Raw genomic sequence first — 25,403 nt, 5'->3', positions numbered from 1 at the left:
GGTCAACTTAAACGCATACCAGGGTAGACTGAAAAGATAGGGTGTTGGCATCCGAGGCAAGTGCCGGTTTTGGTTGCTCTCCGCGAGGCTATGAAGACTGCCTCAGCTGCAGTGCTTCATGGCCCTCTAACATGACAAACCGAATAAAACGAGGCTTTGGTCTTACTCTGGGGTTTGGATCTGAGGACTCAATTTGGTTTGGAAAGTTGTTGTTCGCTTCAATTGTTTGCATGATGTGTGTTTTTTTCTTTCTTTTGCGCACTGGGTCTAGGTTGAAATATTTATACACTCATTGATAATAAATGTACTTTGAATCTTTTAATACCAGCTATCACCAGAGCAGAGACTTGATCCAGAAAGGCAAAGAATTTGCAGAAAATTTCTGTTCTTTGATTTCAGGGTCTGCACTAATGATACTGGCATTAGTAGCTATAATCCCATGCGCTAAATTCCCCTCCTCTGTTCCAATCCTCTCATCGCTCAAATATCCTCCGAACATACTAACTTGCTACCAAGCCTTTGGTTGTTTCTCTTCATACCTTTATCTCAGAATGCATTTTTCTTTTTCATAAGAGATTCTGCAGATGCTGGAAACCTTGAACAACACTCACAAAATGCTGGAGGATCTCAGTAAGTCAGACAGTATCTCTACCCCACTCCTTTCCAGTCCTGTTGAAGAATCTTAGCCCAAAATACCAACTTGTTTATTTTTCTCCGTAGATGCAGCCCGACTTGCTGAACTCCCCCAGCACTTTGCGCATGTTGTATTTTTCTTTTGTGCCTCTCCGATGAATCTCTGTCAAAGCCAGTAAGTTCAATGCGTGTAAATGACTGCCACTCTCTGTGTAATGGTTGTGGCCTACAAGTTGTTTACTAAATCCTTGGTTCTGAGACTGCCTCCTGCCAACTATCATTAAAACTTTGATGCTAACATACCAGAGGCTAATGTTTTTTCCCCAAGAGGAGAACAGGAAACAAAATGACAGAGGATGTTCAAAGTTCAAAGTAAATTATTATCATACATGTTGCAATATACTACCTTGAGATTCATTTTCTTGCAAGCATTTACAGGAAAGAAAATAGAACAACATTTTATAAAAAATTATACTTAAATAAAGACTGACAAACAACCTACATGCAAAAGACAAATTGTGGAAATAAAAATATAATACTGAAAACAGGAATTGTAAAGAGTCCTTGAAAGTGAGGCCATAGGTTGTAGAATTAGTTCAGAGTAGTGGTGACTGAAGTTATCTGTGCTGGATCAGGAGCCTGATAGTTGTAGGAAAATAACGGTTCCTGAAACGGCTGTTGTGGGACCCAAAGCTTCTGTACCTCTGGTGATTTCAGTGAGATGAAGTCACAGCCTGGATGGTGGGGGTCTTTGATGATAGACGCTGCTTTCTTGTGACAGCACTTCATGCAAGTATGCTCATTAAGGGAGGGGGCCTTGCCTGTGATGGACTGGGCTGTATCCACCACTTTCTGTAGACTTTTCCATTCCTGGGGATTGGTATTTCCATTCCAAGCCATGCTGCAACCAGATAGGATACTTTCCCCTGTGCATCTACAGACATTTATCAAAGTTCTTGGTGACATGCCGAATCCATGCAAACTTCTAAGAAAGTCGAGGCACTAAGAAGGTAGCTGTTTCAGAAGTGACAGGTATGATATGGTTTCACCTAACATATTAAAATTAGAAGCTCCCAAAGAGAATCTCTATGCAATAAGGTAGTCAATCATAAAGGATATTAGAGAAGAGATTCTCAGAAGATAGTAAAATGTAAATGAAAAATCTACCTAGTGCCAGACTGACATTCTATACAAACTATCCATAACTAATACATTAAATTTGATAATGATTGTTGATTGTATGGTTGGACCGTGCTTAGTCTGCCTGGATTTGTGCTCAATGATCACCTAATCCCCCCCCATCATGTATAGTGATACCACTATTAATTGTACTGACTGATTGCAGTCAAGCATCGGCTAAATGACCTTGATCTCTGGTTCTACAGTAATCTCGTGTGTGAATAATGGATGGTGATTGTTAACCGGGGCTCCCAATCATATATCTCAGGGCTCTGCCTCCAGAACACCTCAAAGTCTATGAGTGTTCCCATTGTCAAAGGCTTGTTTCTGTTTTTCAGTATCTCTGTTAGACATTTAAAAACAGCTGAAAATTATTTAAATTAAATACATGAATAAAATTTCAAATCCCCCCGGAACATTGTGACAATCAGGTAAGTACATGAATAGGAAAGTTTTGAGACATATGCGCCAACATGGGCAAATGTGACTAGCTTAGGTAAGTACCTTGGTTGGCATGTACAAGTTGGCCCGAGGAGGCAGCTTCCATGCTGTATTATTCTCTGACTCTGACCCTATTACAGAACGAAGACCATCATCCTCGACCTCGAGGGATAGCCACGATGATTACTACCAACATTACACAGTTAACATGATGCAACCCAATTTCAGAATATCAATGTGATTAATAACAGATGCAGAGGAGATTCACAAAAATTGTTGTCAGGACTTGATGGCTTGTGAGGTGGGATGGGAAAGGCCAGGACTGTTTTCCCTGGATCAAAACAGGCAGAGGAGTGACCTTACAGAGGTTTATAAGATTATGACAGACACAGATTAAGTGGATGATCACTGTCCTTCCCGCGCCCCCCGCCCCACCCCCAGAGTAAGGGAGTCCAGTACTAGAGGACATAGGTTTCAGCCAGAGGAACCTGAGAGACAACCTTTTCCATAGAGGTTAGTGGGTATATGGAATGAACTGCCAGGGAAAGTCGTAGATGTGGGGATAATTATAGCATTTAGAAGACATTTGAAAAGGTACACAGATAGGGAAGGTTAGGAGGGGTATGGGCCAAATGGGACCAGCTCAGGAAGGCATCTTGGCTTACATGGATGAGTTGGACCAAACTTACATGGATGAGTTGTACAACTCCGTGACTGTGATAGCAATGCTTTATTGGACTGCAGCCAAAAACTGTCACTGGTTCAAACATCAGACTAGTAAATTCAACTGGCCAAAGCTCTATCGCTGTGAAATATTTTACCTGGTATAACGTAATTCTCATTAATACAATGTGTTACTTGACACTTTACCACAGGAGGTTCATAGTGATGAAATGGAAAGAATTCGATGGAAATGGAACACTGATACTTAAGGTGATTTATGGCTCTCTCTGCATTTTACCTTCCTGTTTCTGTATTAATTTTGGTTAATTGTTTTAAACAGGATGCTACGGATTTCTCTTGGGACACCAGAGAGCTAGGGTCTGTGCACCTCTACATTCTATATGACCAAGTTTCTGAAGTAATTATGGAAAATGGAACATCTATCAAAACTTTACAAAATCAAGGAAGTTGAATTCTAGCACCAAAGTGTTGTACTAAAAATGCTAGTTCTTTTATTATTGAAAACACATCAGCATACACAAGCACCCATTGCCCAACAATTTAGTTTACAAAAGGAATTCCTATCAAATAATACAATAGGTAGCAGAATCTGAGAATCCATGTTGATCTACCTTTATTATGAAATGGAGAAACCACAGAACCAAGTTTCAATACACAGTAATAACTACAGACAAGATGGCATGTCATACTGTATTCGAGAAAATGGATCAATAGATTTCTTATGTATTGGTGCCACTTTGAATTAAATAAATATTTCAAAAAGTGAAACGCCATAGGCACAGAAAAATAAAGACATTTTAGATGGACAAAATAGCAAGAAAAAGCCACAGAGTGGCACAGAGTTGGGATTGCTGCTACACTGCTCCAACACTTCTAGCTTCAGGTGCTGTCTGTGTAGAGTTTGCATGTTCTCTTTTTAGTCACATGGGTTTCTGAGGTCCTTCTACGTTCCCAAGGATGTGCTGGTTGGGAGGTTAATTTGGCTGTCCTTGTTAGACAAATGGCAAGAAAGAAATCAGTACAGAATTGATGGGAATATGAGAGAAAATAGATTATAGGAAAATGTTGGTGAATGGGAGTGATACAGCAACTTGATGGAACAAACAGCTTTCCATGTCATAACAAAATATGAGCTCATATATGTAAAAAAATATAACACAAAAGGAGCAGGTTTCAGTTAATCTACCTGGATCTCATGTTCCAAGCTGTTTTCTCCCTAGATCTGAGTGTTCATGTCTGGGGAAGGGGGAAGTTCATTGACTAAATGTAGATCTTCATAAAATTCAAATCAATGAACAATAATCTTTTTTCTTCAGTGGAAATAGTTGAGTTTAGACAAAAGTAGGAAGCAATGAGAGTGCTTCTCAGTTACATAGATACAGTTTAAGTTGGGTAGTAAAATGCTTCATGTAATCACAGTGGTTCTCTTGCTACTTCAGACTACTGTAAATATGCTAATTCTCTTGACAGATCAAAACACACTCCCATAAACTCAAATTTAGCCCATAAAATTGAAGTGGTATATGCTGCCAAAATTCACAAGGGTCTGTACTTCATCAAGTGTTGGGAGAGGAACTGGCCTGTAATAGTACGGTACAATGTGATGCAATGCATTAAAAAAATTGGAGGAACTCAGCAGGCCAGACAGTATCAATGGAGGGAAATGGACAGTTGAAAGGTGGTTCAGTTAAAGGGTTTTGAATTGCTGAATTCCTGACCCGAGTTCCTTCAATTTTTTGTGTTGCTCCAGATTTCAGCATCAGCAGTCTCCTATGTTTCTCTGCCCAAGTGCATGCTCAATAATGGGGAAGAATACAGCTCTAGGCCCAGAGTGTATTGCTGTGCTGGGACACAGGTCCTAATGTGAGGCACGATCCCATGTTTGGACAATTTAAATGCTGGCCCAGATAGACTGAAAAGGCAGGGTGTGGAACCAGAAGCAAGGGCTGGGCAGATATCGCTTGCTCTTCCGTGAGGTTCACTCCTCCCTCCGTGGCGCTGAGGCTGTGAGACTGCTCCAGCTGCTGCATTTCATGTCTGTGAGCTTCGCAGTGATTTGCTCTGCTAATATGATGAACCGAGACTGAGACCAGGGATTCGGATCCATGGACTTAATTTGGTTCAGAATATTATTGCTTGCTTCTATTGTTTGCATGATTTGTGTTTTTTCTCTTTCTCTGCGCATTGGGTATTGGTCTTTCTTTTTTTAAATTGGGTTTTTTTGGGTTTCTTGCTTTGTGGCTGCCTGTAAGCAGACAAATCTCAAGGTTGTATAATTTATTCATACTTCGATAAGAAAATGTACTTTGATCCTTGAACCCTATTTATCTAAGAGTGTAAATGACATCACTTACTTCAATTTGCAGAATCAGCTTAAGTTTATAACTTTGTGAAAGATCACATTAACCTTTTCTTTGGCTAACTGCTGAATCACTACTTTGTTGCATGCATAACTTATAAGCCTGTTAACTAATGGTTACTGGAAAAGTATGGTTAGTGGTCTGTATTAAAACAATAATGCAAAGCTAAGCTCTAAGCGTACTCAGCTTGCTGCTCAATCAGAATGCATTGAAATGGTATCCCATTTTGGAAAGCTAAGAAACTTCTTTAGTTGGGAGAATGAGGGGATAGGGTTAGCTCAGAACAATAGCACTACTGGAATTCCAACGGAACTGATGAGTAATTTGCTGTTACAAAACCTGTAGCTTTCATCATTTACTACATTTAGCATATTTTGGTGCCCAACTACCAGTTGCAGAGAAAATGCCAATTCTAAGTGATAACTCATTTCCCTATTTGTAAAGGAATGATGCAGGGTTATCTCCCAACACATCGGCAATTCCTTTCTCATCACAAATGCTGCTCAACCCACTGAGTTTCTCCAGCAGATTGTTTGTTGCTCCCTATTTATGTACACAGATGTTTCACCAATGATAAATTAATGAGCTGAAGTTTAAAGGTATTTGATACTACTCTTCTGGAGGTAATTTGCACGTAAAGTGCCATAAGGTATATAAATGAGTTACATGAAGTGGCAAAAATCTGACAGAGTATTAGTGGAGAAACGTGAAAGTGACAAAAATAGAAACTCCTAATTGGTGACAGATTGTGAAATTCCAAAATGCAGAGGGTTCATGATGTCCTACTGTATAATTCACAAGAGGATAGTATGTATGTCTAATGAATGATTTTGGAAAGAAAACAATATTATCACACGATGCTCAGGAAACAGAACAAGAAAATAGTAAAGTTATTCTTCAGTTATATCAGGTATTCCTGAGACCATGTCTGATAGTCTGCTTACAATATTGGTCACCTTATTTAACAGAAGACTGAAAGCAGGTCAGAGAAGAGTTACTGGGTTAATATCAGGAATGAATGGATTATATTATGAGGAAAAGTTGCTTGGGATAGCTTTATATCTGCCAGAGTTTAAGAGACTTGATTAAAACATACACAATCCTGAGAGTTTTTACATGGTGGATATGGAGAGCACGTTTCCACTTGTGGTAGAATCTTGAACTAAGACTATAATTCAAAAATATGTGTTGCTAATTTTAGATTGAGATGAGGCAGTATTTTCTTCTCTCAGAGGGTCATGAGATTTGAGACATGTTCAAACAGCAGTGACAATACGTATTTTAATATTTTTAAGATTAAAATTTTTTAAGTTGCCATATTTACTGCCTGTTACGCAGCTAGCATTTAGGTCAACAATGAAGGTCCTCCATCTATGTCTATCCTCGGTCGCTCAGATGTGAAAAGATTCATTGCTATTTCCATAATAATTTTGTTTTACCAGTCAGGGTTGTTAACCCTGAGCTGAACCCCAAACCTGGAGGGCCAGTGGACCACGGAGTCTGGCCTCTCACCTCTGACTTGTTTGGCAAGGGTGACCTTACCAAAAGCCAAAGCACAAAGCTGTGACTCCAGCTTAGTTTGCTCTCTGTGTCACTGAGGCATGCAAGCCTCCAAACCACGACAAAGTTGTGGTCCTCTTGGAGTCATCTGTAATATGCTAGTACTTAACTATCACAAAAGAAATCCACAGTGCTTTCAGTTTTTTTGAACTGGTTATGAAGAGTGGGGATTAGGGTGCACCTTCAGCACAAAAAATAAGCAATCAGTATCTTTGCAACAGCATGTAGGCTAATCGTGCTAGGTCCTTACCTCTGCATCCTTGAATTGCTTTTTGATGCTTTTCAACATCGCTTTAAGTTTCTTGGACTGCACACCACTGTACGCCAAAAGCATTCGTCCAAACTGACGCTCCGTGATCCGTCCATTTACAGGCTCCTGCCTCTCAAACTGCGGAAAGGTGAGAAAAAGCAAGGTGAAAAGGAAGTTTTCCCATCACAAACAAGAGAAAATCTGCAGATGCTGAAAATCCAAGCAACACACACAAAATGCTGGAGGAACTCAGCAGGCCAGGCAGCATCTGCCAAAGGGTTTTGGTCCGAAATGTTGACTTGCACTTTTTTCTATAGATGCTGCCTGGCCTGCTGAGTTCCTCCAGCATTTTGTGTGTGTTGCTAAGTTTTCGTATGTTTTAAGAGGACATGTTATTTATCTGTTAAGCTGGGATAACTACCAATAATGTCACATTCCTGACTCTTATTCCTACTCTACCAAGTCAAACTAAAGCTTGAGAGTGTAAAGCTTTGCTACAAGTACTCACATGGAATCTTGCTGTTCAGTAGCTAATTGTATCAAGGCTAAAAGGTTCAATGAGGATATGTTCCAAGCAGGAAAATGCTGATGTTGGTTAGAGGCAATTACTATGGAACAAATTTATAAAAATTCCTTCCAGAATCATGGTGCCTGATTTGGCATGTGTGGATTGGGTGTTGATCAAAGGAAGGAAGAGACCCCAAATGCTTAATTTCACAAACAGCAGCAGATAATTATGAGGTAATTGGACCATGCACTGTTGCTACATTCAGATAGCTGGAAGAGCTAATAAGGCAGGTAAAGAGAAGTCATTACTGCTGATCAAACCATTGAGAACCTGCTTTGACAAGAAACCAAATTAGAAAACAATGCTTCACAGACAGAATGTGAAAATTTGGAATTCTGTCATAAGAGGCAGGTGATGCTGGGATAATAGTAAATTTAAAATCTGAGATTGGTGCATCTTTGTTGTCAAACATTTAAAAATTGGAAGGAAAAATGAAAGAGCAGATTATTATTTAAATGGTAAAAGTTTACAGCATGCTGCTAAGCAGAGGGACTTTGGAATGCTTGTGCATGAATCACGAAAGGTTGGTTTGTAGGTGCAGCAGGCTATCAAGAAGGCAAATTGAATGTTGGCCTTCGTTGCTCAAGGGACTGAATTTAAGAGCAGGCAGGTTATATTGCAACTGTACAGGGTACTGGTGAGGCTGCATCTGGAGTACAGCATGCAGTTCTGGTGTCCTTACTTGAGGAAGGATATTCTGGCTTTGGAGGCAGTGCAGAGGAGGTCCACCAGGTTGATTCCAGAGATGAGGGGGGTTAGACTATGAGGAGAGAATGAGTCACTTGGGACTGTACTCACAGGAATTCAGAAGAATGAGAGGAGATCTTACAGAAGCATATAAAATTATGAAAGGGATAGATAAGATGGAGGCAAGAAAGTTGTTTCCACTCGTCAGTGAGACTAGACCTAGGGGATATAACCTCAAGTTTCAGGGGAGTAGATTTAGGACGGAGATGAGGAAGAACTGCTTTTCCCAGAGAGTGAAGGAATGGAGGCTACCTCAGTAAATATATTTAAGACAAGGTTGGATAGATTTTTGCATAGAAGGGGAAGTAAGGGTTATGGGGAAAAGGTAAGTAGGTGGAGAGGAGTACATGGCCAGATCAGCCATGATCTTATTGAATGGCAGAGCAGGCTTGTTGGGTCAGATGATCTACTCCTGCTCCTATTTCTTATGTTCTTAAAAATAAAAGGAAATGTGGGTATTTGGAGTGAGATCACAGATGACCAAGATATTGAATGGAATTGCTCAATTGGTTAATTAGCCTATCAATCATCATTTGTTAGTCTGAAGCCTTCTACATTTTAAAATTTCCTTTACTGACTGCGGTAGGGGGACAGGAATTCACAAGATAATTGGAGAAACGAAGAACTATAGAGAGCTACGCAGGTTGACTCTGTGGTTAAGAAGGCATACAGTACATTGGCCTTCATCAATTGTGGGATTGAGTTTAAAAGCCGTGAGATAATGTTGCAGCTAGATAGGACCCTGGTCAGACCCCACTTGGAGTACTGTGCCCAATTCTGGTCACCTCACTACAGGAAGAACCATTGAAAGGATGCAGAGGAGATTTACAAGGATGTTGCCTGGATTGGGGAGCATGCCTTATGAGAATAGGTTGTGTGAACTTGGCCTTTTCTCCTTGGAGTGACAGAGGATGAGAGGTGACCTGATAGAGGTGTATAAGATAATGAGAGGCATTGATCGTGTGAATAGTCAGAGGCATTTTCCCAGGGCTGAAATGGCTAGCACGAGAGGGCATATTTTTAAGGTGCTTGGAAGTAGGTACAGAGGAGATGTCAGGGGTAACTTCTTTTTTTTTTAAAAATGCAGAGAGTAGTGAGTGCATGGAATGGGCTGCCGGTGGTGGTGGTGGAGGCGGAAACGGTAGGTTCTTTTAAGAGACTCCTGGATGGATACGTGGAGCTTAGAAAAATAGACGGTTATGGGTAAGCCTAGGTAGTTCTAAGGTAAGGACATGTTCGGCACAGCTTTGTAGGCCGAAGGGCCTGTATTGTGCTGTAGGTTTTCTATGTTTCTAACACACTTATATGAACCAAGTTTAAAGTCCCACAAGACAGAAGTATATATAAAGGATTAAAGCAGAATTCTAATCTCATTCTACAGTGTACATTCCAGTCACAAGGAGTTACAATAAATTGAATTTAAGACATGCAGATGCCATACAAGAATTCAAATGGCAATGTTAACCACAGTTTTGTAACCTGGCTTTAGGCTACAATGAATGACTCTGATTCCTGAAATGAAGAAGGAATAATGTAAATATGAGTGTGTCAGCCTTGATTAATGGAGACTGAAGAGCAAGGGGAACTTGAGAATATCAATGAACAATTTAAAGTCTTATTAAAGACGATAAATCGAAAATGCTTCACCAACATTTATGAATATGTGAGGGATTCCAGCAAGAGCCTGAAACATCAACTCTATTTCTCACTCAGTGTTGATGTACTGTCTCAGCCTGAAACACTAACCATCCCTTTGCCTCCACAGATGCTGCTCAATCACTGAGTTGTACCAGCAGTTTATTTTTTGCTCTCCCTCTGTAGTTGCTGTATGATGTGTCATGTATAACATGCTAAGTTTTTAATTCCAGAAAATGCTTTCTAATTTACTATTTATCTCAAACAGCATGTTTCAAATACTAGTGTAATTAAACATTAGCTGAAGTAATAATTTCAACAATTTGTTGATAACAAATCATCAGGGACATATTCAAAATGTACAAGGTCAAGAATCTTGATATAAGCCACAATTCATTCTCCACAGTCCAAAGTCTCATCTGTATTTTATATTAAATTCTAAAAGCACTAAGCCAAGCCTGCAATTAAACTGATTGTGTTCTCAAAGTAAGTCATCATTATGTCAGTCCACCACATCCAGTTTACTTAGTTTCCATGTGAACCTGTCACATACAGTGCCTTGTAGAAGTATTCAGCCCCCAACCCTTTGTTCACATAAATCAGGATTATAACCAGGGCTTTTGAGCAATTTAACTGAGAATTTTTACTTGTGAATCAGGTGCTCCTTTTCCACAGTACAGCCGAAAAACAGGGGAAATTTTAAAGCCTGAGAAACTAAAAATTGGAAAACCGAAATACTAGCAGTTCAAAAACATTAATTCCCCTATGCTCAGTACATAGTTGAACCATCTCTCACAGCTATTACAGCCAGTAGTTTTTTTTTTGAGAAGTCTGTTATCTTTGCTCAATGTGATGGAGCAAGATTTGCCCATTCCTCCTTGCAAAATTGCTCAAGCTGTGCCAGGTTAGTTGGGGGGGTGGTCTTGCCAGAGATTTTCGATCAGGTTAAGATCAGGACTCTGACTGGGCCACTCAAAGACATCTCTTTTCTTCATTTAAAACTATTCCAGGCAGTGTGTGTTGGGTCGTTGTCCTGCTGAAAGACAAACTTCCTCCCCAGTTTAAGCTTTCTGGCAGAAGCAAGCAGGTTTTTATCCAGGATCTCTTTGTATTTATCAGCATTCATTTTCCCATCAATCCTGACCAGATTACCAGACCCTGCTGCTGAAAAGCATCCCCACAGCACGATGCTAGCTCAACCATATTTTGCAGTAGGGAAGGTGTTATGTGGCTGATGCACAGCATTAGAATTACATCACATGTACTGCTTAGTATTGAGGCCAAAGAGTTCTACTTTAGTCTTATTTGACCACAGACCTTCTTTCACATCTTTTACAAAGTGATGCTTTGTAAAGTATTTACAGCCAAGGATATGTTTTTTTTCAAAAGGCGGTATGTGTGGCATAAATCTAATAGTGTGCATCAGCCAGATAACATCATCCCTACTGTAAAGTGTGGTGGAGGTAGCATCATGTTATGGAAATGCTTTTCAGCAACAGGGACTGGAAATCTGATCAGGATTGATGGGATGATAAATGTTGCTAAATACAGAGACATCCTGGATAAAAACCCACTTTGCTCTGCCAGAAAGCTTAAACTGGGGAGAAAGTTTGTCTTCCAGCAGGATAACAACCCAAAGCAACCATTGAGAGGCAAAGGAAGAAAATTTATGTCCTAGAGAGGCCCAGTCAGAGTGCTGTGCTTAACATGATCGAACATCTCCAGCAGGATCTCTAAATTGCTGTCCACCAACGCTCTCCAACTAACCTAGCACAGCTTGAACAATTTTGCAAAGAAGAATGGGCAAATCTTGCTCCATCATGTTGTGCAAGGCTAACCGAGACTTGTTCAAAAAGACTACTGGCTGTAATAGTGGCGAGGGGTGATTCAACTAAGTACCGAGCAAAGGGGAATGAAGACTTTAGAACTGTTGACATTTCATTTTTGAATTTTTAGTTTTTGGTGCTTTACAATTGCCCCTGTTTTTTTGGGTTCTACTATGAAAAAAGGAGCTTGTGATTTACAAATAAAAATTCTCAGTGAAATTAATCAAAATCAATGGTTGCAATACTGATATAAGTGAATGAAGGACTGGGTGCTGATCAATTTTTCCAAAGCATTGTACTGCACCTGAGGAAAGTTAGTGCAGTAATTACAAAGGGGGTGAATACACAGAAAAAAAACTCTGATGATCCACTTTGTGTGTCAACCCTGACTTCTTGGTATCTGGGTGCTGATGCCTATAATTCCCTCAAAGTACCAAAGCCCAGGTTCCCACACCTCCTTTAAACCCATTTCCAACACTGAACACCAATGGAGTGAGTGCCTTTTCCATGCTTTATGGAAACTCAGTGTTCTGTATCGTGTGCTTCCTATAAACTTACTAAGTTTACTAGAAACTTTATTAAACTATGAGTATTCATTGGAATAGCATCCAGTAGTCCAGAGCACCTGTGTTTGTAGTGCTCTATGATCTGCTGCATGGAATTGGAGTCCTGAGCTTGTCAGTTTAGAGTTTTACTGTGCACAATGCCCTGGCTAAGCCATCTGCTCTACAGTTCTGATTTTGTTTAAAACTAATTCAAATGCAGGAAGGAACAGGAGTCAGACATCCAGCAGACAAGCTTATTCATTAAAAATTCACTTCCCCACGTGAAGCTCAGAACCACTTTAAAAAAATTTGCAAATGTGAATATTTACCCCCAAACCTAGTTGGCTCTTAATCCTTCAAGCTACTTTTGTTTTTGAAGGAATTCAGAAATCTTTTCCACATCTGTCCCTTAAATAGTTTTATTTTACAAATAAATATTAATTGACACCAACTTGATATTTGTATTGCTGATCCACAAATATGATTGGAATATTTTATTTCTCTGGTACAGGTGGGGTTATGAAGGTTTGCTTTCCCAGAAAATGGTGCATATCATTATTTTTCTTAACAGAAAGTCACATTATCTCTGCACGCATCATTAAAAGGAAGATGAAAAAATATTTACTTTCCTTTTCAAATAAATTCACTGACAGCAAATTTATTCTAGATCTCATATTTTTGCATAGTCATTTATGAATTCGCTAAGAGTATATTCCCATTACCTGAACAGTCATAATACCAGCGGGGGGGGGGGGGGGGAGGTCACCTGCAGCTTGTTATTAATTCTCTTCCTTACTGAGCTTGCATCTAAGTACATAGGTGTTGCTGAAGTAACTTACTTTTTTTAATCTCCTGAGGGGTCAGCTTAAAATCATATCATCGAATGTACATTCACAGCTCGGGATTGATTTGCACATCTGTCCAGGTACCTCAGTAAACTTATATGACACATTTTGACTTAAGCCATGATCTACAACATCATGTTTCTTCCCAAAGCTACATAATATATCTATTGTGCATTAACCACTTGTTAAATTCTGTAGCATTCTTTTTCTATTGGCTGCCTTAAGTCTCACTAGATTATTCAGTGGTTAAACAACTAAAGCACATTCTGGGTCTAGGAAGGAAATGTTTTCCAATGAGTGATGTCGAGCATTTGAAACTGTAAAATTCCTGAAACCCTGATACTAAAGTAAGTTGATTGTACAGGGATGACTGCAGATGCAGGTACACATTTCCTTCCTTGATACCCATTCCAACTTCAAAATGAACTAGTGGCATAAAGAAAAACAAAACTGCAAGTGGAAAAGAAAATGTGACATGGTAGGACAGATCATACTGACCTAATTCCCATCACACTCACACTTATCAGATCAGGACACAGAGCTTATCTTGCTGGACAAATGGTGAGGCCGTCAAAAAAAACAGCAAAGTGGGCCCAACCCCAAAGCACCCTTTTAGGAGCTGGACTCTCCAATTTCAACTTCGTTGCCTACGTCAGTTGTGAATTATTTAAACGCCCTTGACAGCGATATTAAAAAACTGTTAAAACTAAATAAAAACTTAAGCCAAATAATGAACAATTCACCTTTTATTTTGTGTCCTAATTCACCAGTGCACAATTGATACTAAAATCACTGGGACTTTGGATCCTGCAGCAGGCCAGATTCTGCTACTAAACTCCACTTGACAGTTGCTTAAATGGCTAAATAATGGCTGTTCTATTTTAAAATATCCATATTAATCAACAAGATCAGACCACCAACACATGGGATGTGATAAAAGAGCACTATATCCCTAGGATTTCTGCAATTCATTCACACAAGTACCACAGAAGGAAGCTATAATATCACGAGGAAGAGAGAAAGGAAACTTCACATAGATCATTCACATATTACATATCCTTTGTTGACTAAAGGACAGACCAGAACTGGGCAGAGATGCTGATGTACACCTCATGGTGCTTGTGATTTCTCCAGAGAAAAGAAAAACATCAATTTCAAATGCCAAGTAACCTCCACTCCAGATTCTTTACATCTGTGTTCTTGTCAAGCGACCTTCTATCTTGGAAGCAGTGCATCACATTTCCTATTTAATGCCCACTTGTGGGTTTCAGCAGCTTGGCAGCTCATGGGCAGAGTTATAAGATACGCCAGCATTGAATAAAAATCTATTTTAATTCCCAATCTTGGTACAACCTTTGTTTGACATATCAATCAAAATTTGCCATTCCATCTTGCTCCAAAGTATATTGTCGCAAGGTCCAATTTACTATGATTGCAGTCTGCCTGTCACAGCCTCCCTTACCTTGAAAACCAGATCAATATTCAAGCTGCATAATAACAAATTACATTTAAAGCCATATACAATAGAAAAACTATATGGTTCTTACCTCCAGTTTAAGAACATCCTGTTGCAACTTACGCTGAAACTCCAGGAAGTGTTTGATGGTCAGTTTTCCCTTCAGATCAGCACCAAAGAAATAAGTGGTGAGTGCGGAGCTAACGCTGGATTTCAGCGTGTTGCCTGTTGTGGTGCGATCTCGGTGACGCATGCCTATACTGGTCTGGGATCGAATAATACTTTGAACCTGTGAAATGAAAAGAGAGGTGAAGCTTAAAAATCCTTTCTGTAACATAAGGCTGAGGCTTGGGCACTGATTAGTCATGCTGGCCATCAGCATAACAATAATATTGATACCTTTGATATTTCATAAGAGACCTTTGATAACAAGTACCCTTCTGTTGTATGTTTGAGCCTTTAAAAATAAGACTATATAATATTAGAACTCCAAATTTCTTCATTTCCAGCAAGCTACACAAAGAAAGCAAAAAGCACAGAGCAGAGAACTGGTGGAGTTTTGTCAGAAAAGGATAACAGCTGGAGCGGGGGTGGGTGGGTGGGTGTCTGGGTGCAGGGAAGATTGGCAGCAAAGTGACAGGGTTGGGGTGGTGGAGCAAGACAGAAATTAAGCACCCAACATTTTTTGGGCACACTTAAAGATTAGTTTTATTTGTCACATTCTTCAAACTGTACAGTTAAATGTGTCTTTCTGCATCAAGTCAAATCAGTGAAGACTGTGCTAGGCAGCCTACAAGTGTCACCATACTTCTGGCATCAACATAGCATGCCCACAACCAACTAACCCTAACCTGTACACCTTTAGAATGTAGGAGGAAACTTACACAGTCAAGGGGAGAATGTACAAACACATAGTGGTGGGAATTTAACCCCGATCTTACAGCTGGCTGTTGTAAAGTGTTGTGCTAACTGCTGTGCTAACATGCCGCTCGTATACACTTTGTATACCAACTGTCTGGACTCCAGTGTGATAAACACTAGCGCCACCAGTGCCAGGTTGGGACTACGAGAACACTTCAGAGTATCTGTTATTGTCTTGTACGCGAATATTGTATATACAAAGAAAAGCTCGCTTCCAAAAGCTAAATAGATTGGACAAAAACATGAAAATTAGAATGCTTCTCCATAAGTGTCAATCAGTACATCGTTATCATTATCATGCCATATCTGGTTGTGATCATTGTGTTAATACCACCAGTTTTCTCTTTGTCCTTCTATACTATACCGCCAGGTTAATATAGATAAAGATTTAGGAGGGAGAGTGCGTGGAAAACTTGGTTTTAGCTCTTTTACACAGCATGTGGTGAACGTGTACAACAGAACATCAAGAGACTGTAAAGTTGCATGGTGTGTAAAACTTCAAAGGCGACATGAGACACTGGGCGTTACATTAACCAGGAGGACTGAGCTGGCTTTTTTTCGGTTCTGAGCCTTATCATCTTAATTGTTTTTATTAGAGTTACAATAACCTTATCTGTTGTAGGCACATCGATTTAGGGGGACAAACCAAATTCTGTAAATATGAATAACAGAAATCTGATCTGCTTGAAGACAGGCCTTCATGCATTATGCAAATCACATTGCAATTTGGAAAGATATCTTGGCAAAGTAGCATAAGCAGCTGTGCATGTCTTTTCTCTGAGTTTTTCAAAACTTTCCATTCATGTTAAGGTGGAAAATTGTGAGAGAAATTAAAAATCTAACCTTTTTTAAAAATATGACTTCTGTTGGAGCAATTGTGTGTATTAATAATTACCTGTTCAAACTCTTCCAGATCAACTTCACCATCACCATTCAGGTCAAACATTTTAAAGGCAATTTCAAAATTCCTATGTGGGGCTAATTAGAGAAAAAAATAATTAATTCTATAGTCATAAATTAACAGGGAAAGTTCAAAGCTCAAAGTAAATTTATTATCAAAGTATAAATTTGTCACCATATACAACTCCAAGATTCATTTTCCTACAGCCATACTCAGTAAATCCAAGAACCATAATAGAATCAGTGAAAGACTGCACCCAACAAGTAGCAAAAACAACCAGTGTGCAGAAGACAACAAACTGCAAATACAAAAGGAAAATAGAGTACATGAGATGACGAGTCCTCGAAAGTGAGTTCGTAAGTTGTGGTTCAACTTCTGGTTCAAGGTCTTGATGGTTAAGGGGTAATAAAAGTTTGTGAACCTGGTAGTGAGAGTCCTGAGCCTCCTGTACCTTCTTCTTGATGGTAGCGGCAAGAAAAGAGCATGACCTGAGTGGTGGGGATCCCTGATGCTGCTTTTCTGCCACAGCACTCCAGGTAGATGTGCTCAAACAGCTTACCCATGATGGACTGGGCCGTATCCAATACTTTTTCTTTTGACATAGCAATTTAGTATAAACTGCAGCCTTCATTATAGCATACATTGTTTCCTACTTCTACTTAAATGTGCATTAATATCATTATCACAGAATATCTTGTGTTGCTGTTGCAAAGATGTTTAAAAAAATTAAAGATTGTTAAAATGTCCACCTTATAACAAAGCTTGACTATGTTTTATTGTACTGTGCATTTAAACTACATTTAGGCTTGTAGAAAGTTAGCCAAGTCTAGAATTTTTATGACATTATAGGCAATCGTGGAAATATACAAATGATCTTGATAGAATAATTAATTTTTATTTCAGTAATGCACCCTGCAGGCACATTCCTCATTATATGAAATGCCACAAACAAACCATCTCAGTTTGGCAACACTGGCTAAAGTGGAAATTTTAGTCAACCTGTGGCCCACTCAGAAGATGACAGACAGGACGACGGATCTGCATTCTGTCTCAAGTATACTACTTGTAATAAATGCAGCACATCGTCTACAATGCAAAGAAACATTACTGAGTCCTGTGACTTGATTCCAGCAGTAAGATGCTAGGACATTGCACAATTAGCCTGAAGAACAGCATTTGTATCTTGCAGCCAGTGCTTTCTCATGCAATAGAGCTGGATTTCAGAATGTCCTTCAGCAAAAACCAAACCATAAAGTCAGACTTTAAGCTAACATTTTTTAAAATAACACCAAATTTTCATTAGTAAATCATGCACACACATTCTCAGCCCCAGTAAAAAAAACAGATCAAACCACAGGACTCAATAATTCACTATGAGAAATGAAAGCCAAGTATCCTACATTATCCCACATTTCTTGGGCAAGGTTATCTATCATAGGAAAAGGATATTTTTCTCAAGGGACTTTGATCATAAGAGACAATCGATATGTGGTGAGATTGAATAAAATAAAACGGTTGTGCTCCATTGCGATGGCTTCATTTATACTATAACATTCTCTCATACATGACTGATTCTGATTCACTGAATTCCCTCATTAAACAAGCCACTGTTCCCCTTTAGTCTACTCAGCCAATAAATTAAATCAAATATCTGTAATAGTTGAATACATTTTCATTGAATTTTGCTTGATGAACACTGTTTCTTAACTGTGAACAATGGAAGTGTTCCAATAACACTCAATATCTAATGTTACCTTTTATACTTACTCTTGAAGACCTTTTTGTACCCTATCAACAACCAGAGACTGAAAAGGTAATCTGTACCCCATTCTTTGCAATCATAGATTTTAATTAACCACAAGAAATTGCATGAAAATGGATTGATCTGATTGCCACAACCCCTACCCTTACCTTGTGCCTTGAGGAAAAATAATTGGCCTACCCTCCATAAGACTGGAGCTCACTTTGAAGGAGATCATCTGCACCCTCCCAACAAAATCCACAGTGGTCTAACACTGGGTTTCCTTATTTTTGTAAAAAAAAATCATTTTGTAGGTACACTAATGTAGAAAAGATCGAGAAAGTCTTTTGTATAATAATACTGCATAATAATAATAATAAAATTCCAGACACGTCTCTACTCAGATTGGATGGTGCTCTGGTCAGAGTCTGTTCTCCGTGGATGAAACTAGAACCTGGTTGTAGGTATAAAAAGCAATACCCTTTCACTTTAGAAATTAAGAGATGTCTACGGAATAGAGTGATATGCCCGCTGCCTGGGATCGCCCGGGCATGCCTGAAGCAAGCGCTGGGCATGACAGTAAGTAAACCGTTAGTGATGCACTGCTGAATAGGTAGGCAGGCACAGGGGAACCCAAAAGAGATACTGCCGACATTCAAAGTAGCTCACCCACACCACAATCTGCAACTGCTGTAAGTGTTTCTCAGGGGAGCAGTTCACTTACAACTGAGACCACACAAGCAGTTAAGAGAAGAAAGACACGCATGAAATGGTCATTAGAAGTAAACACATTCATAACGTGTGCATACTATAGAGTAATGGAACTTGAGACTGACAAAACAAGATACAGGGACAAACTTCATCAACAAGTATACACAGTAAATCTTCAGAAAGCCACAACACTGAACACCAATACAATAGTCCAAAAGTTCCTAGCAATTGATAAATGAGCATGTTTGGGTATGCCCGTACCACGTTTTACCAGTTTGAGCTGAGAAAAAAATATTAATAATAACAAAATCAACTCTTCCATTGTTTGCAATGGGTAAGATTCCAGAAGAATGGAGGGTGGCTAATGTAGTGTCTTCATTTTACGTAGGCTGCAAAGACAAACCAAGGAACTACAGGGTGTTGAGCCTAACACAATGGTGGAAAACTTTCCAAGATACAGGACCTACCTGCATTTGAAAAGGCAGCGATAGCAGAGATGGCTCTATGTGTGGGAAATCATGTCTCACAAATTTGATTAGAAATCAACAGGATTAATGAGGGCTGGGCACTAGAGGTTGTCTACATGGATTTTAGCAAGGCTTTTTACAATGTCCTGTTTGGTAGACTGGTCTGAAAGGTTAGATGACATGCGATCCAGGAAGAAATAGCCAATTATATGCCAACTGCCGGAAGGAGTTAAGAGATTGATACTGATGGATATGTGGAACAAGCTGCTAAAGGAAGTGGCAGAAGTAGAAAGACATTTAGATACATATATGAATAGGAAATATTTAGAGGGATATAAGACAAATGCAAATGGCACTAGCTCAGGGAACCAACTTGGTCAGCAATGGAAGAGATGGGATGAAAGGCCTGATTCCATGTTGTATTACTCTATGACTTTTTAAATAAACACTAAGATAACAGCTGGACAAAGGGCATCTTCTGCATCAGCAAAACTATTGAGACACATAGAAACTTCACACGAGTTGTTTACAGGCAAAATCTGTAATATACCTTATTACAAGTACTGCTTTGTTGTGAAAAGTGAGAGACTAGTACAATAATTTGGCATTGGTAACTAAACGGATGTATATGACAAAGCTAAACTGGAAACAAATTTCTCTGGATAACAAGCCTTGGCTTATAATGTGTACAATCCAAAAATCTAATTCAACCTGCATTATCTATATTACTGGAACTGAAATCCCACCAGAAGCAGCTGGCAGCTTGCTGGCTGCCAAAATGCAAACCGCACTTGATTGCTGAAAATTCAAGATTTCCTCACAGAATGATTAATTTATAGGTCTTTAATTTGAACCAATTTACTGTAACTGGTTTTTTTTTTGGACAGAGAAGAAGGCAAAGTACAGAAACCCTATATTTAAGAGTCTATGAACGAGGAAAACCCAAGTCCATTGAACACCAAAGAAATCTATCTCTCTCTTCTTCAAGAGGATACTGGACTTTCCCAATTCCCCAGACTTCAGAGCTGTGGTAAAGCCAAAGTTATGGAGTCCCAAGTACACTATACGCTCTATCTGTCTTACCTTTTAGCATAGAAAACAAGCAAGTTACCTACTACTATGCTAGAGGCAGTCAGTCTAACATTTTAATAATTTCTAATGCTGAATATGAAGAATCCCAGCCCAGTGGAAGTTGTACCACTGTAAATTGCAACAGTAGGCGACCTGGTTGGTCAAGCAACAAGACTGGAATATTGTTGATCAGTCTTATTATCAGGTTATCACTTTCACAATGATCAGTGAACTTCATTGCAAACTTTAGTTGCTGGGATATCATCTTAAAACTATTGCGATCATAAAGAATGTAACATTAATCTTATTCCTTGCTGACTGTTACAGAGGCAAGATTCAGCTCATTGTGCATTGCAGTGGAATCCAAGAAATAACAAGGAAATTACTGTGGTATTGAAATTCTGAAATAAAAGCAAGGTGCTGTAAATACTCAGCAGTACAATCAGCACCTGAAAAAGAAATAGTTAATGTTTTGGACCAATGATCCTCGATGAAAACACCATGTTCTGCTGAAAGGTCATTAACTTCCGTTTATCATTCCATAGATTCTGCCAGACCCAAGTACAGAATTTTTTGTTTTCATTTTAGTTATCAAGAACTTATCATGAACAGTCAGATGAGCATCACAACTCACAAATGTACACGCACAGCATAGACACATATCCTGCAGCCTCACAACCATCTTAGAAATAGGATAAAATCCAAAACTTGGTCATATAATCCAAGCATGAGGAAATCTGCAGATGCTAGAAATTCAAGTAACACACACAAAATGCTGGTGGAACGCAGCAGGCCAGGCAGCATCTATAAATTTGAATTTTCAAACCTCTTACTACCTGACAAAGGGTCTCAGCCCGAAACGTCGACTGTACCTCTTCCTATAGATGCTGCCTGGCCTGCTGCATTCCACCAGCATTTTGTGTGTGTTGCTCAGATAATCCAAATGGTTTTCTTTGAAGATTCCACAAGGTGATAGTTGAAATTACTTCTGAAAACTGAACGCTAATTAGCTTCCCCTATTACTTCTGTAGAAAGACTTATGACCTAAAAAATTAACACTGCATAGGTGCCACCTGGCCTGCTCACTTTTTATACCACTTTGTCTTATTCCCCTATTTTACAATGTTCTGTAATCTTCAACAATTTAAAATATAATAAGTTAACATTAACTCGAATAAAATAGCTGAGACCTCAGTAACAAAAATAGAAAATAGATTCATTTTTTGATGCCCCCAAGGGGCTTCAAGACATGCAATTTGCAATATGTCAAACAAAGCAACTTAAGGACCAGCAGCTTCAACACAATTCCTTAGCAGTTCCTGGGCTCCTGTGCAGCATGAAACCATGCAGCAAAACAGTTAAATGAAGGAAAGATCTGGCTATGAAAGATCTCGGGTCATCTAATATATTCTCAAACCTAAGTATTTTAACATAGGATGAGTTAATATTTCTATTATCTGTCAAATACCAAATACCTTTTGATTTACATTATCTCTACAGTATATATAAAGCAGCTTAACTAACATTGATGGTGACAAAGAATCTCCCAAGGATTACTTTACTTTATTGTCGCCAAACAATTGATACTAGAGCGATTAAAGAAACACGATAAACTATTTCTACTAATGAACACAACTAAGGAGCTACACAACTCATTACATTGACAACCTGCCCAAGTCTGAAATAACCAAAAATAATTTTTCATGAAGAACCAAGTAATTTTAAAAAGGAGCAAAAGTAAAGAACAATGAAAAAACAATAATATTTATTCATTCTTTGTGAGCAGCATCCACAAAAGCAAATGTTTTTTCTAGCCATCAATTAGCATTCACAATAACTAATGATCAATAATTGCAACAAACCATGTAGAAGATGATTTATTTCACACAAGCTCTATCAGGAACATTGCCATGTCTCTGCGTTAATTTCCAAATTTCTCCTGTGAAATGAGCTGGAAATTGTAATTATGATGATGAATGTAAAATCTGCATGTTCAATAATATTACATAAATCAAGAACACACTTTTAAATTCATGAGTTTATTCAAGAACAGATTATTTTTTGTCTATTTTTATCCTGGTACTTTGGTTATATTTAAAGTAATATTATATTATTACTTTAGGATCTGCGATATCCATCCCTAGCTTTACTTTGTGGTAGAGAAGCTGAATTATTCTGAGCTATTTTCTGGGTATGCATGGAGAACAGATAAAATAACGTGTGCAATACAGGCAGGGGATGGTGGTAGCAGGAGTGTGACAATACCCCCTATCAACCCAATAGTGATTTAAGAATAAACCTTCAATTTTGAAGGCGGCTAATGAAAAACTAGCTCTTAATCTCTCCACAGGCATTGTCTTGTGTTTCTATTTTAAATCATTTGCAATGCATGTTTTGTGTTTTTCTTGGAGAATTAACTAGAAAAGTGAATTAGTTCGAACTGCAGGAAATTCCCAAGGGTTGCAATGTTTTTTTAAAACACTCAAGAAAAAATAGTTAAAGCTTATTTTATTAATTCTCATTTTATGAGCAGTTAACTCTCAACTAACAGTAATACATTCAGGAGGTAACATGATTCATTTGAAGTTATATTTACAGTACTGTGCAAAAGGCTTAGGCACACACACACACACATATATATATATATATATATATATATATATATATAGAGAGAGAGAGAGAGAGAGAGAGAGAGAGAGAGAGAGAGAGAGAGATAGATAGATAGAGATCGAGAGATACAGACAGAGAGAGAGAGCGCGCATGCTAGGATGCCTAGTGTTGTATTTGTCAACGTGGAGCAGACAAGGAGTTTATAAATTTGGTGGAAGCAAAGGATGTTGGGAATGGCAAGGGTGGGGGGAACAAGGGTGCAGACATACCCAGCCCTAAAACACTAGACTTGGTAATCTGAATCCAAAGAATTGGTTTATTGATCATTACACAACGTCTCCCTGGTGCTTCCTCTCCCTTCACTTTTTCCCCAACCATTAATCCCCTCTCCCTGGCCCCTTCCCACTCTTGGTTCACGTTAGAGACCCATATCAGAATCAGGTTTATCATCATTCACATATGTCATGAAATTTGTTTTTTTGTGGCAGCAGTAAAGTACAATACATTAAATTACAACTGTACTGTGCAAAAGTCCTATATATATATATATATATATATATATATATATATATATACACACATACCTGTACTGTATAATAAGTGTATGTCAGAGGACAGTTTGAAAACAATTACCTGTTGTCATTACATGAGATAACTCAGACTTTGAAAATACATTACTTTTGTCCTAAAGACTGGCGAACCTGCAGATCACACCTCCTAACTCTCTCTATATAAGGTTACTAAACTACGAGCAAACAAACTTTGAAAGGAAGATCATAAACAGACATTAGGAACCAGGAAGGAGAGACTCTCAAATATTTCTAATCTTAAACATGGATTTTGGACAAAAAAAAAATTCATTGGTTGGCTTTTTTTTTTGCTTGTCTTAGACTTTTATATTATTAAGATGTGCTGAACTGTAAGGGCAGTAATTAAACCCATCTCTTCTCATATCCCAATAAACCACAGCAGACCTTAAGACCATAAGCTATAAGAGCAGAATTAGGACATTAGGCCCATCGAGTCTGCTCTGCCATTCCATCATGGCTGATCCAATTTCCCTCTCAGCCCCAATCTCCTACCTTTTCCCTGTACTCCTTCATGCTCTGACCAGTCAAGAATCTATCAAGCTCTGCCTTAAATATACATGAAGACTTGGCCTCCACAGTTCCCTGTGGCAAAGAATTTCACGGATTCACCACTCTCTGGCTAAACAAATTCCTCATCTTGCCCCTACCTTCCTTTAGTTTGCTCTGACTAATCAATCCCAAACAGCAATTGGTCACTGGTCAAAGTTCTATTATGCTGCCGTGACCCTCTCTTGCCTTTTATCCTCGAACAGTGGACCTGATTGAAGACCCCTCCTCTCCAAACTTACAATGTAGTAGTTAATCATGATATTAATAACTACAGAGCTAACAGAACAATTCCAATAAGTAACATCTTTTTAAACTGTTGATCATTAATGCAATTGTGAGATATTAATCAAAACAGGTTTAGGAACCATGTTTTCATTTGAAGTATCTTTACAAATTCATTTGCTCAGCTTACAGACTTATCACAGGAGAGCTGTGCATCATACTGGATCAATACTTACTGGACAGAACTGTAGTGAGAAAAATGTAATCTGAGAATGAAATCAGTCCACACTCCCCTAGTGCGTTAAATATGCTGTCTTCATCAACAAACTTCTCCCGTCCATGGGTAAGTTTCTACCAAAGAAAAAGAAATAGAATTACAATATCTACTAAGAGATTACTTGTTATTAAATTTAGATATGGTGTCAAAGTATATGAGATGCAAAGCAAAAGCAAAGGAAATACATGGGAATTAAGTTGGTGCAAAATTTTATATGTCATTTATAACTGTGCAAAAGCCAATGTTAGGGAGAATACCATGCAAGAGCCACAGTATCAGACACACAATAAACACAGCAATGTTTAAAATAGGAAAGACTGATGTCGACAGCTTTACATACATAAATGCTGCAAAATGTCACAACGAGGTCCTAATAATCACCATGAAATGCAGATCAAGTTTCACTGACTATAAAGAAATTATAATACAACAACTGCTACAAATTAGAATTCAAAGCATTGGGATTTCTTTGTCCACGTTCAGACAATTAACCAGCTCATGACAATTCCATGCTATCTATGGCACTTTCTCCATACTTATTACTCAAATCCGCTTAATATACTATTTAAAAGACACTGGATTGGACACAGGAAGATTTCCACAAATCTCTGCAA

General features: G+C 38.7%; 1 protein-coding gene across 3 annotated transcripts in view; it reads right to left on the bottom strand.

Moving 5' to 3' along the window:
• The window catches only part of micu1 (mitochondrial calcium uptake 1), a 136,397-nt gene that overhangs the window by 16,654 nt on the left and 94,340 nt on the right, over positions 1–25,403 (bottom strand). For all 3 annotated transcript variants that reach the window (XM_063070561.1, XM_063070560.1, XM_063070562.1), the window contains 4 exons: positions 24,749–24,863; positions 16,546–16,628; positions 14,821–15,018; positions 7,108–7,245 (listed from right to left, as the gene is read on the bottom strand). In XM_063070561.1, the coding sequence (XP_062926631.1) occupies positions 7,108–7,245; positions 14,821–15,018; positions 16,546–16,628; positions 24,749–24,863 (534 nt within the window). The remainder of the gene's footprint in view (positions 1–7,107; positions 7,246–14,820; positions 15,019–16,545; positions 16,629–24,748; positions 24,864–25,403) is intronic.

Source organism: Mobula hypostoma, chromosome 18 (assembly GCF_963921235.1).
Source record: "Mobula hypostoma chromosome 18, sMobHyp1.1, whole genome shotgun sequence".
NCBI classification, from domain to species: Eukaryota; Metazoa; Chordata; class Chondrichthyes; order Myliobatiformes; family Myliobatidae; genus Mobula; species Mobula hypostoma.
Note: the sequence above shows the minus strand (reverse complement) of the source record. Positions and strands in the feature narration are given on the sequence as shown.